Source organism: Mauremys reevesii, linkage group 2 (genome assembly GCF_016161935.1).
Source record: "Mauremys reevesii isolate NIE-2019 linkage group 2, ASM1616193v1, whole genome shotgun sequence".
Lineage (NCBI taxonomy): Eukaryota > Metazoa > Chordata > Testudines > Geoemydidae > Mauremys > Mauremys reevesii.
The window spans coordinates 263,403,302-263,416,072 of NC_052624.1; the positions used below are offsets into that span (position 1 = coordinate 263,403,302).

The following is a 12,771-nucleotide window of genomic DNA, read 5'->3' on the forward strand; positions in this document are numbered from 1 at the left end:
TATTTCTAAAATACAGGCATCAATCTCTGGCTTCAGAGAAACCATTCAAAAACAAATATTTCTTCTTTATATACTCATTCTATTCCTCTCTTCCTAGCAGGTAACCTAACCTCAAGCTTATGGAAAGACTACACTGTCATGAATTAGTCATCAAGAGTGGTCACTGGAACTATTCCACCTGCCAAGGAGCTGTCAGACACATGGACATCTTTGTTTGTTTTCAGCTTTCACCAACATCAAGCTCTTTTAGTTAATGTCTTCTTGATGGCAGCACTGATAATCACCAACATTAGATATTGTTTAAGAACCAAATTGTGGCTGGTGCTTGCACCTATGTGCACAACAGAAATGCCAGTCACTACCTCCAGGGAGTGTACACTTGTTATACAACCAGTTTTAACTCTCAGAAGAACTAAGATCAGCTCCTAGTTTCAAAGTTATTTTTAAAATACAATTTAAAGAGAGGAGACACAAAACACACAAAGGTATTGTATCTTGGTGGTGTATTCTAAACCAACTGTAGGTAAAGTGATCAGAGAGTTGTTACCATCTGAGAGTTGTTTTGTGTCTCAATCTAATTTTGAGCTTTTCTTACTAAGAAGCCTCTAGACAAGGAATGACTATATTTGGAAAATAAACTCTCCCCAGAACCTCAGCAGTCATCCCCTCCACATCAGGGAGGAGACATAACTGGTAGAGCAGTGGTCCCCAACCTTTTTGTGGCCAGTAGCGCATTCATGTTTTCAGAAGAGTGTGGCAGACACCAACAATTACTCACAGGGCCGTCTCCAGGCACCGGGGCAGCATTCGCTGCGGGGCAGCATTCTGTCCGTTCTGCAGAGTCGGAGCGTTTTTTGTTTTGTTTTTTGGTGCCAGTTCTGGGCAGTGCAGAGAGAAGCCAGGAGGACAGAGAACACTGGTGCCTGCAACCCCCGAGTACTCTGTCCCCAGTAGGCGCGGGGCCCCGGCTTCTCCCCCCGGTTGGGCACTAGGAGGGCCTCGTGCCTGCCAGGGACAGAGAACACCGGCGCCCGCAGCCTCAGAGTTCTCTGTCCCTGGCAGGCATGGGGCCACGGCTTCTCGAAGCCGGAGAGAAGCTGCAGCCCCGCGCCTGCCAGGGACCAAGAACACCGGCGCCCACAGTCTGCAGCCCCAGAGTTCTCTGGCTACGGCTTCTCTCTGGCTTAAGCTGCGGCCCCACGCCTGCCAGGGACCAAGAACACCAGCTTCTCCGGGGCTGCAGGCTGCGGGCGCCGGTGTTCTCAGTCCCTGGCAGGCGCATGGCTGCGACTTCTCTCCAGCTTCTCCGGGGCTGCAGGCGCAGGGCTGCGGCTTCTCTCCAGCTTCTCCAGGGCTGCAGACTGTGGGCGCCGGAGAGAAGCCGCAGCCCCATGCCTGCCAGGGACAGAGAACACTGGCTCCCGCAGCCTGCAGCCCCAAAGTTCTGTCCCCAGCAGGTGGGGGTCCGCGGCTTCTCTCCCCTGCTGGGCACTAGGCGGGCGCACATAAATGCCCCGGCGGGTGCCATGGTGCCTGTGGGCACCGCGTTGGGGACCACTGTGGTAGAGAAACCTGTAGCACTGTGCTGTACCTGTTTTGTAGACAGAGAGTGAACTTTACTGCCCAGGCCTGTTAATCTGGCACTTCGTTCACACACAAAAAAAATCTTATCTGAATAGCACGGTATCCCATAGCAAATCATGACTCATTTAGTGTACTATTACTCTAATTAGAGACCTTTAGTAACCCCACTGACTACCTCAAAACATACCCAAATGATCTCTATTTTCCTTCTTTCTCCTACAGTATTTTTCACTGGAGTTTCTCTGTCTTTACTGTGAATTCTTATTGTGAAGTTTTCCCTAATGTCCAAGTGACAGACTTTTCAAGTCACAATTTCCATTTCTGGTCATTCTGCCCATTTTTGCCACTTATTCTCTCCCCAATCCAAACTCTCTCTTGGGGGGCATTTCTCCTTCCTCCATAACCCTTCAAAGCTGGGCCCAGTCTCTCATAACTACCCCAACTTTGTTCCTCTGTATGTGACCAGCTGTCCTCCTAATTGCCATGGAAACTTACTGTTCCAAAATTATTCTCCTACTGTCATTAAAAAGGGGATGAGGCTTCTATACCATTTTCCTGCCAGTTAACCTACTAAAAAAGATATGGGGACAGACTGTACCTCTTCACATTTGCTAGGGAGCAGCTAGGAGAGATTGTACATTATTTGTGTGGGTCACACCCCAAAAAACAACAGGCTTAATTCTGAATGAATGTGCAAACAGTTAAACCAAATAGTTAAAAGAAGAAGGAATTCCTCCACAAAAGGTGATCATCAGGCAAATTAAATGTTGGGCTTACATTGTCAGTGTCCTGTGAATAAATATTTTTACTTTTTAAAGGAATTTTTAAAATAGGATGTTCATTTAGGCTCTGATCCAGTAAAGCACTTGTTGTGTGTGTAACTTTAAGCACAGTGACAAAGAGTCCTGTGGCATGTTATAGACTGACAGAAGTATTGGAGCATAAGCTTTGTGGGTGAATACCCGCTTCGTCAGACGCATGTCACATGTCTGACGAAGTGGGTATTCATCCACGAAAGCTTATGCTCCAATACTTTTGTTAGTGTATAAGGTGCCACAGGACTTTGTCACTTTTTACAGTTCCAGACTAACACAGCTACCCCTTTGATACTTTAAGCACAGTGAAGCTCTGGAAATTGCTCAAGCATCAGTTTCTACCCATATTTATATACTAAGAAAGGACAAGTAAGAGTTTTTACCATGGTCTCCAACAAAGATAACATTGACACATCGATGTAGCTTCAGCTGCTTCAGTCCATCCATTAATTGTCCTAAAGTCTTGTCAATATCCCTTAGGGGATTTATCATCTATACAAAGTTTGCAGAAAGAAAGGAAGTTAATCACCATTACAATGCTCCCTCTTTCACTACAGGTGGAGCTTCCTCAGCAGAATTCTGGTAGGTTAACTTTCCAGATCAAAAGGCAGATCCTTGGCTGAGTAGTTATCACCCTGACCTAACTCATCTCCTTTCCCATGATCTTGGTTTGATTTCCTTGAGGGAAAGATATAAAAGTCTTCTATTGGGATGTTGTCGGATGACTACTAGAGATCACTGATCTTATTCCTACCCCTCCAGCACACCCCCTAAACATATAGTAAATCTGCCTTTGCATTTACCATGTTAGAAAAATGCATATGATTGGAGAAGATTGGGGGGGGGGGGGGAGGAAAGAACTGATTTAAATGCTGTTCTTCAAATGGAATTTAGCTTTTCAGTTTTTCCGAACACCAACTACGTAGTCATGGTACATAGCTTCAATCTCAATGTTCATATGAAAATCCCAAGCCACTGTGAAGGGTGCTCCAGGAGGTATCTGGTGCTAGAATGACTGCCCTCAGTCTTCCATTATAAGTAGTAGGAGGGAAAAAAGGCAGCTTCAGCTTGATAGCCAAGGTCTCTAAAGGATCAAGTGACAATTCTGGCAAGATTTTGAAAAAGGATGCCCAGACCTAAAATGGTATAAATACATTATTTATTTTATAAAAAGGCAAAATTATGACAGCATGCTGACAAGTTACAATTCTGAGCAGGAACAGAAGCGAGTGCAACTTTTTTTTTTATTAGATGATAAATACTTTGAATCTCTGTACATTTTAGATAAAGGACAGCTTAAGAAAAAAAGAGAGACAGACCAACATTTCTGTTTGTCACAATATGCTGAATATCTCATCTGCATACTTAACTGGATCAGTTAAAAAATTTGGAAGAAAAAACAATTTTGTCACAATCTTGACTCGGAAAGGTAGATTCCAACAATTTCCTAAGAGAAATTTCCGCTTACAAATGTCAACCTGACCCTAATTTAAATGTTTTGCAAACTCTCCTTCTGCCTGAACTGCCACCCACCTCGTGGAGTTGTAGATTCTGAAAATAATCAGGGTAAGACAGGAAATTACAACTCATATGAGACACGATGGCGACTCTGCCACAGGGAGAAACCACTGTGCACCACAGGAGATGGAATCCAGCTGGGGAGCAGGAAGAACACAGAACTACAATTCCCAGCAGACACTGCAGCAGCTCAGACAGAGAGAAAAGACTCTAAAACTAAATGCTCCTATTTAGGAAATTATGAACATTTAGTTTCAGTCAAAAATGATTAATCATTCTGAATCAACATTTTTCAGAACTTTTCATTCCATGAAATATTTCACTATTTTGACTTTTTGTCCCAAACTGGGACAAAAGCCTACTGTTAAAATATTAGATTTTTCCCATGAATTGGAAAGTCCATTTTTCAGTCAGCTCTAATTGTATCTCATGAATCATGTAAGGAAATTAAGTCTTATTTCAGCCTCCGAATCGTAACTCTGCAGTTAGGAAAGCTGGGAACTGCAAATCCTCTTGGATTTCACATGAACGTTTTCTTGTGGAACAGGTTTATGCTGTTCTTAAAATAGAGCAATAGTATTTCCATACATGATAAGGAACCACAAATCACAGTACTTTTCTAAGGTCCTATATCCACCAAATTTCAGCTGGGGATTTGCAAAGATTTTTTGATACTATGAAAACAAACTAATCGAGGAAATCCTGTTTTTAAACCAAAAAAACCAAAAACGACAAAATAAAGCAAAAAACAACCCCCCCAATCCTCACACACACACACTATTTCACATGATCACAGCCAGAGAACCTCAAATTTAGTTCCTTCACCTCCATTATTCTCACCGGGTTTTCATTTAAAAAGTTCTATTTATTTCTGAAACAGACTAAGGTTGATACTGAATGTCATTAATATGTTTATGTGAGAATATTCTACGTGGATGTGGGACTGCCCTGAGACCATGTTCTTGTCCAGATATAACCTCCAAGGAGTTATCAGTAAAAGAATAAAAGTCTTATGTGTACCTTTGCTCAGATCACATTGATCTCCACTACCTCAGATCTTTGTAAAGTAGTGTGGAAGGCTTTATTTTCCAAGATAGGTGTGGATATCTGAGATGCCACCGAAAAAACCAGTTGACATTATAATAAGAGAAACAGGTATGAAATGCAGACCAGTGTTACTAGATAGTTCTTCAGAAGGAAAACTCATGCTAGAACCTATTTTAGCCAGATGCTGATGTATGAGAGAGGAAAGGATTTAACTCCTGGGCACTAGTCGTGTGGTACGTCCCATTGCTCTCAATGAGCATAAACAAATGCTAGCACTAGATCTGCACTGGATGGGAACGATAAATTTGTGCTAGAATAAGCTGAGGTCTTTGAAGGCTTAGTGAGAAATCCACAACTGGGTTTGCATGGATGGATGAAATATTCATTCAGAGAAGAGAAGCCAGCGGGGAGTGGGAGATATACGAACTCCCACTATTAGGCCACCTAGAACATATTTTATGCCAAAAAGAGTAGGACCTTGAATTGGCAAACTACTCTGAAAAGGGGAACTCCTGTGTAGTTTGTTGAAGGGGACATCATTCATGTAAGAAGATTATCAGCCTCCCTCTTGAGTAGATTATCAATGATCAAGGTATTGTGGGAAATGGCAGTTTCTTACACTTGATGACTGATTCCCTTCCCCCCATCCCCTCAGTTCCAGGATGAGTCTCAGAATACCTGATTAATTTCAGAAGTATATTTTTTTTTAAATCAGGAATTGAAAGCTACTGGGAAGAGTTTCTATTGCTCCTTTTTGAAAATGTACTGTGTCAAGATTTTTGCTTAGATCCCACAGGAGATATTTTTAGGCCCTATGAACTGGGTTACAATTCGTTTAAAATCCCTGAATGGAAGGGATGCTGAAGTGGTCCACAGCCCCTCCCAAGTTGTCAGTTAGTGGCAGGTGGAGATATTTCGTTTATTAAGGATCATCCTTTCTCCTCTCTCAATCCTTTCCTGGTGAAGCAACCTCCAACTTTGACCTTTTTGAAGACAGAGACTTAAGCACCATCATAAGGCATTACTGCCAGACCCAAAATCATGGGTTCAAAAATCATGATTTGCATGCCCTTCATCCCATCCCCCCATCCCCCAAAAGTCTCAAGATTTTTCAGCCAGCCAATGAGATTTTTTTGTGCATGCCATCTGGTTTTTGAGCCTTCAGGTTACACTCCGGTCACATTTTTAACTTTGCTCCAGAGCCATGAAGACTAGAAACTTATTTATTTATTTTTTTAAATAAATAAATAAATAAAATAAATAAATAAAGAGATTCTCACAATCACTTGATACCAGGCAATGGGGCTTAAAGGAGGACATCCAATATTGTGAGACTCATGATAAAAAACTAATGGGTTGGTGACGCTGATAAGATCTTCCCAGAGATTTGTTTCATGCTCCCTCTGTTTAATGGATTTTTAAAAGGTCCTAAAGAGTCTTTCCCTAGAGTGAACCGAGTCTAAAATAGGAAGAACATAGTTCCCGAAAGACTCAATATATCCTGGCTGCTTTGCCAGCAGTGATCTTTCAGTACAGTTATAGAAGGTCTGTTTTGGAATTCCCAACTGAAGTATGGAAGGGAGTCCAAGTTGCAAAAATTAAGCTACATAAGAGCCTCAAACTGACACTTCGGTCACAAAGTTTTGGAACACAGGTAAACTTACTTTGTTCCGACGGGATTCCGCAGAATACTGATCCACTCTATGTACTTTTCTTCTTTTCTTTGGAGATGCAACTCGTCTTTCCTGTCTCCTCTTAGGAGTAATCTTTCTCTTAGGTCTCTTAGGCGGAGTAAGAGGTGAGCCATAACTACTCTCCTGTACTGGCGGAGAGAGATGTCTGGACTCAGAGAAATCCTGACTCAGCTAGCATCAGATACTATAGTGACCTGCGTCATCAAATTGAAGAGCATGAAGATCAACGCTTCTTCAATAATATAGGAGTTGGTAAAGGGACAATTTAGAGGTCTCGCTCTACAGAGGAGCTCACTAAATTGTACTTGAAAGTGGGATAGTTACTCAAGCAACTAAGGGCTAGTCTACACTTACCAGCCGGGTCGACGCGGTGAGTTCGACTTCTCGGAGTTCGAACTATCGCGTCTAATCTGGACGCGATAGTTCGAACTCCGGAAGCGCCGGGGTCGACTTCGGTACTCCACCACTGCAAAAGGCGGTGGCGGAGTCGACCTTGGAGCCGCAGACTTCGATTCCGCGGCGTCTGGACGGGTGAGTAGTTCGAACTAGGGTACTTCGAATTCAGCTACGCTATTCACGTAGCCGAACTTGCGTACCCTAGTTCGACCCCCGCTCTTAGTGTAGACCTGCCCTAACATAAGAGCAAATGAAACTGGTATTTCAGGAGGTCGATCAGGCCAATTTTTATGAATACATACTGTAGTGTTATGAGTATTTCTCTTCAAGTGTAATTCAATTAACAAAATATACAAATAAATACACAAAATATGTAACAGTATCACCTTCACATTTTTGGTGGTGTACTTTTTTTTTTTTGCGCAAGTTCTTGTGTGGGGGCAGATCTTAATGAAACATGGAACATTTGACTTGCTGGTTACCAGTTCAGCTGGAAGCATCTGTGTACTACAAAGCCACCACACAGTGGCAATCTTAGAAAAGAGTGCAGGATTGAACCAACATGGAGACTGCGCCTTCTGAATAATCTATGAATTTGTTACGGGAAGTGTGAGAGAAATCTGCACTGCTGCTGACTACCCTGTACTAGTTGTATGGATAAATTGAGGACATCAGTCTCCAGAGCGGTCAATATGGCACCGTTTGTGAGCAATACATTATCTATTAAAATAAGTCATTTGAAATGGGTTTATTCATTTTTTGTGTGTGAATGCTATGAAAGAGGAGACTGGAATGGCCTGGTGTTCCTTTTACCAATAAGCCCCACTTTAAAGATATGCAGGGTTGCCAAGCACAGCTCTCAGTTTTGGCCTGTTCTGCACCTGCGAGATGCTAAGCACCAACACCTTCCATCAATTTTCATGGGAGTTGTGGGTTCTCATCACTGCTTAGGAGCATCTGTGAATGGTGTGAGATGACACCTACAGGGAGATAATACAGCTAAGTAGGCAGGTAGGGGGAAATGGAACCTGCTAAATGGGCTTGAGGAAAGTCAGTGATTTATAATATTTACTTCTATCTACTTCGCCAGTTTCTCTGTTGTTCAGTCACAGAGTTTTATGAAAGAAAAAAAAACAAACAAAAAAGTGTTACCATCTGCCATGCTGTTTCATTGCTTCCAAGGCAAGCAGCTGGAAAGGAGATTCTAGTCCAGTCTCATTCGTCTCTCTCCAGAAAGGCATTTTAATAAAGCAGCACCAGAGTTTTCTTTTTAAAATGTTTCAAGCTTTGTGCAGTCCTGATGAGAGGAGCAGCAGGGAAAGGAAGGATTCTCATTTTACGCTGTCCCTGAATAAACTCAGCCAGAGCTTGACAGTGCCAGACACACACTGGCCAGTGCAAGAAACCTAGATATTTTGAACACTTAAAAGAGCCGTCTCAAGACGGCATGTTAGAGGAGCAGCAGGAATAGAGTTTAGGCATGACAGGTTTTGATCTACTTAGACCCCTTACAGTAGTATGTATTTTTTTCCCCCTTTCAAAAAGTTAGCTAGGAAGAAAAGCCAAGTTCTTGTTAACCAGCCAAACCTTAGCCTCATTTGAAAAGAATCAGAATAGGGTTATTTCTTTTTTGGGGGGTAGGGGGCCCCTCAGGAAGATAAACAAATCCATCCCCCCTTTCTAGGCATAACAAAAGGTGGGAACTAGCCAGCCAAAGCTCTGCCTCTCGTCCCAGAAGGACAACCCATCAGTGTCACTGCAGAAGCACAGAAGGGAAGAGAAAAAAAAAAAACAGAATTGCGGAAATAACCAAGGGCAGGCATACATTTTAAATTTCTCATCAACACATTCTGAAAATAAAGCTTTATAACAAATTTCCTAGTTCAAAAGAGCTGTTTGTGTAGGTCTCATTAAAAACAACATTACACTTCTAGCGTAATGAACTTCACTTACACTGAAACACCTAATAAATAAAACATACTGCAAGTTATTGTAGTCAACATATTGGGCAAAATCCTGGTTCAATCAATAGAACCAGAATTTCACTCACAAATTTTGAGTGCTTCTACTCCTTTTTACTCCTAAATTTTAAGGTACTGTGCACTCAATGTGTAGACTGTTGAGCACTTCCTGCAAGGTTTCAGTGTCAACTGAAGTCCCTGGGAGCTGAAAATGATCAGCACAAGGCAGGATCAAGTCTTTAAAAGAATCCTCCCCCCCCAAAAAAAATCATAATTTTATAGCTAGTGAGTTAGTAAATTACATTAAACATCCACTCGACATTGCAAGAGGTGTGTTGAATATTCCCCCCCCCCCCGCCCTCCATCCACAGACATCAGCAGCAAAGCTGCTCCTCAACTTAGTGAGTATGAGGCAAGAAGAGTTCACTATAAGGAGATTTTGACTGGGGGGAGGGGGGGGAAGGGGAACTACACCTCTTAAGTACACTACACAATGTTCAAGAGCTTGTTTCCAAGCTCCAGTGTGTTGCTCAACTGCCACAGAGGAAAAACTGGTCAGAACCATTCCAAGTGTCTAAGTTCTGCCAGTTCTGTACAAAGAAGAATGATTTCATGCAGAGGTCAAGCTCCAATTACTAAGGAAGCAGCTTAGTGGGGTCCCACTGAGGGGTTCCTTCCCAGCTGATTTATGAGATGTTCATAGCTCCCAGAAACTGGGGGGCAGGGGGAAGAAGCATCAAGATAAACATAATACTTTCTAGCTCCTCCCACCTGAAATCATGCCCCTAGTGAGTCTTATACAGCTGCGTGTTTGTTTTTAAATCCACATTTACAAAATCATGTCTCATCATTGTAAATTTGGGAACTGAAATATGTCCATCCATAAAACAGCCTGTTCTTCATTCAATGAAAGTCAATCTGTGAAGCTATTTAACAAAAAAAACCTCTTAAATCACCCTGCTTTTGTCATACAATTACAGGCTAGACTTTAGATAATCTTAGAATTCTTCTGGATAGCTATTTTTCACCGTTTTCTGAAAGACCCAATTAATTTCCTACATTGCATAGAGAAAGGGTTAGCTAGAAACTCTACCACTGGGTAACATCTTAATCCCACACAGTACTGAGAATCTCAGCTCCTAGTGACTGAGCTAAGCACCTCACAGTGTTAGGTCCTAAGAGAGCTTGTCCAAAGAGCCTGTTTAGAGCTCAAATTTGAAGAACATAGGCAATTTCACCTTCAATTTTCGCTTTACCACAATGAGAAAGTGTCTCTGTTCTGTAGAAAGCTACACTCTAAAGTTACTATTTTCTTTTAGTTTGACGCACAAGATTTGTTAGTCCTATATTGCCTATTAATGCCAACAATGAGAAGAGACATGCAGACAGTCAAACAGAACTCTTCCCTTTTTAGCAAACATTTTGGCTTAAAGATTTTAGATGGTAAGTTATTTGGACCAGAGAGTCTTTATTCTGCCTGGCACTGCACTGATGACATTGCTGGTGTATAGTGATGTGATTAAATAATTTTAATAAATCTGATTATGACTGGGGATGAAGAGGACTGGAAATGTATTTCCTATAGAAAAGAAAGTGGCCGGGTCTGTAACTACAGGCCTGTTAGTTTAACATCCTAAGTATGCAAAGTCATGGAAAATGGAGAAAAGAAAAATAGAGAGGAGTTACGGAGCAGCATGGGGACTGGGATGGTGTATTTTATAAGTTAGTATGGATTTTGAAAAACCAAGTAACCCATTCCAACCAAAAAAGAATTTTTTTTTTTTAGACAGATTTTAAGGACAGGAAATATCTTCAGGACAGTAATATGTTTGATTTCAGTATGAGGAAGATGAGGAATTACTGGTGGAATTGGAAATTGGGGGATGAAAAATGTGTGGGGGGAGGTGGATGAGAAGAGAGGAGCTGGAGGGTTAAGGGAGGAGAAGGCAGGGGTGTATTGGAGGGGGGGGTCACTAGTGGAGGGGTGGAGGGGGAGTTTTTGGATGGTTCGGTTATCAATCTATTCCAGCCTGGAATCCAAGAAGGTAGGAGTGGGCTGATAAGAAAAGAGGAGGAGTGGCTGATAAAGGTATTGGAATTCGGGAATATGGGAGAGGATATTCAGAAGGATCGATATCTCTTGGAGGCTTAGTAGAAGGTAACAGGATGAAATTCAATAGTGTGAGGTTATGCATTTAGTGAGAAGGATAAGGTTGCATTTTTAGATGACTAGAATAGATTTTAGTTGGGAGGAGGGAGAGGGAGAAGGCAATGAGAGGAGGAGGGAGATGACCATCCTAGGCTGAGCAGAGGATGTATGTGACGTTAAAAGGTGATGATGTGGGGATGCAAGCAAATGCGGTATTTCTAGTTAGGATATAAGGAAGTAGGTAGTAGGAATATATAGGTTGGTGAGATAAGGGTTGAGAGTTGTGTGTACAGTTTTGGTCTGGTTTGTTTAAGAAGGATGAATTCAAACTGGAACAAAAGGTACAAGGTACGGGCCACTAGAATGGTAGAAAGGAAGGCAGAAATGGAGGAAAAGAGGAAGAGGGAGGAGCTTTGTTTAGCTTCCTTAAAAGAAGGAAAAGAAGAGAGGAGATTAAAATATATGATTACAAATATATCAGAGGATAAAATAAGAGGAGGGGAAGGGCTCAGGAGCTAGCTCAGTGTGGATGTGCTGGATAAACGGATATAATATAAATTGTCAGAAATTTTATATTAGGGAGAGTAGACTAGACTAGGCTAACTATATGGAGTGCAAGCCTGGAAGAGAAGCCTACCGAGAAGGGAAGGATGACTTTAACCTCATGACTTTAAGACTAAGCTAGATAAGTTATGGGAGATGATGATGATGGGATACGGGCTTATAGGTTAATTTTTAATTACACTGGTAATGTGGTAAAACACTGGATGGTGATATATATATTTTTTTTAACCTTTTCCAGAGGAGGGAAGAGAGAAGAGTCTGCCGCATGCTCGGGTTCAGCTGGATATTCGGGAAGGGGGAGGAATTTTCCTTTTCCAGATTGGCTGTGTGGCTGGAGCCTTTTTTTTCCTTCTTCCTATGGGCATGGGGGTGGGGCCGTAATGGAGTGGGGGGGAGATAATGTGGCCTGCATCTTGCAGGAGGTCAGACTAGATGATCATATTGGTCCCTTCTGATCTATGATTCTATGATTAATAATGGCTCACATTTAATTTTAAACACATGCATAGATTATTGCTTATGAGTCTGTATCCAGACTGTTACAGCAGAGATATTGCCTTCATCTACAGGCATGACAGATATTAGGGAAAGGGAACGCCGACAGAAATTTTTCAGAGTTTAGAGATTTTTATGGAAAATTACTGAATGAACAATGAGAAGAGGTTAACACTGAAGTGGAAATGGAACCCTGGACATTCTAAAAAGTATTTTAAAGGATAGCTTCTGAGTGCTCCCATCTCTAACAGGAATAGATACAAGGATTGTATGCAAACAGGTTGAGAGATTATACTGGATATATGCACCCCTTGACTGCACTGTGAGAATGGGGCTACCAACGAAGTGCTTTCAGCAACTCAAGAAGTCCAGGTACCTGAAATAGCGCCAAAATTTTAAGTGCTGTTGCTTTTATAAAAAGTTGCTTGCTTTAAAAGTATATATATTCAGTCTTAATTTTAAGAGTCTGATCTGGCACTTCCACAATTTGCACTGAATTCAGTGAGAGTTTTGCCTGAGTAAAGTGTCCAAGATGAACTGCCAAGTGT

The 12,771-nt window shown here is 41.9% G+C and overlaps 1 protein-coding gene across 7 annotated transcripts in view; it reads right to left on the minus strand.

Moving 5' to 3' along the window:
* The window catches only part of ENPP2 (ectonucleotide pyrophosphatase/phosphodiesterase 2), a 100,367-nt gene that overhangs the window by 23,780 nt on the left and 63,816 nt on the right, over positions 1-12,771 (minus strand). For 6 of the 7 annotated variants that reach the window (XM_039522716.1, XM_039522717.1, XM_039522719.1 and 3 more), the window contains exon 12: positions 2,783-2,891. In XM_039522716.1, coding sequence (XP_039378650.1) covers positions 2,783-2,891 — 109 coding nt within the window. Of the gene's footprint in view, positions 1-2,782; positions 2,892-6,628; positions 6,782-12,771 lie in introns of all 7 variants that reach the window. The other variant, XM_039522718.1, reaches the window with a different exon arrangement.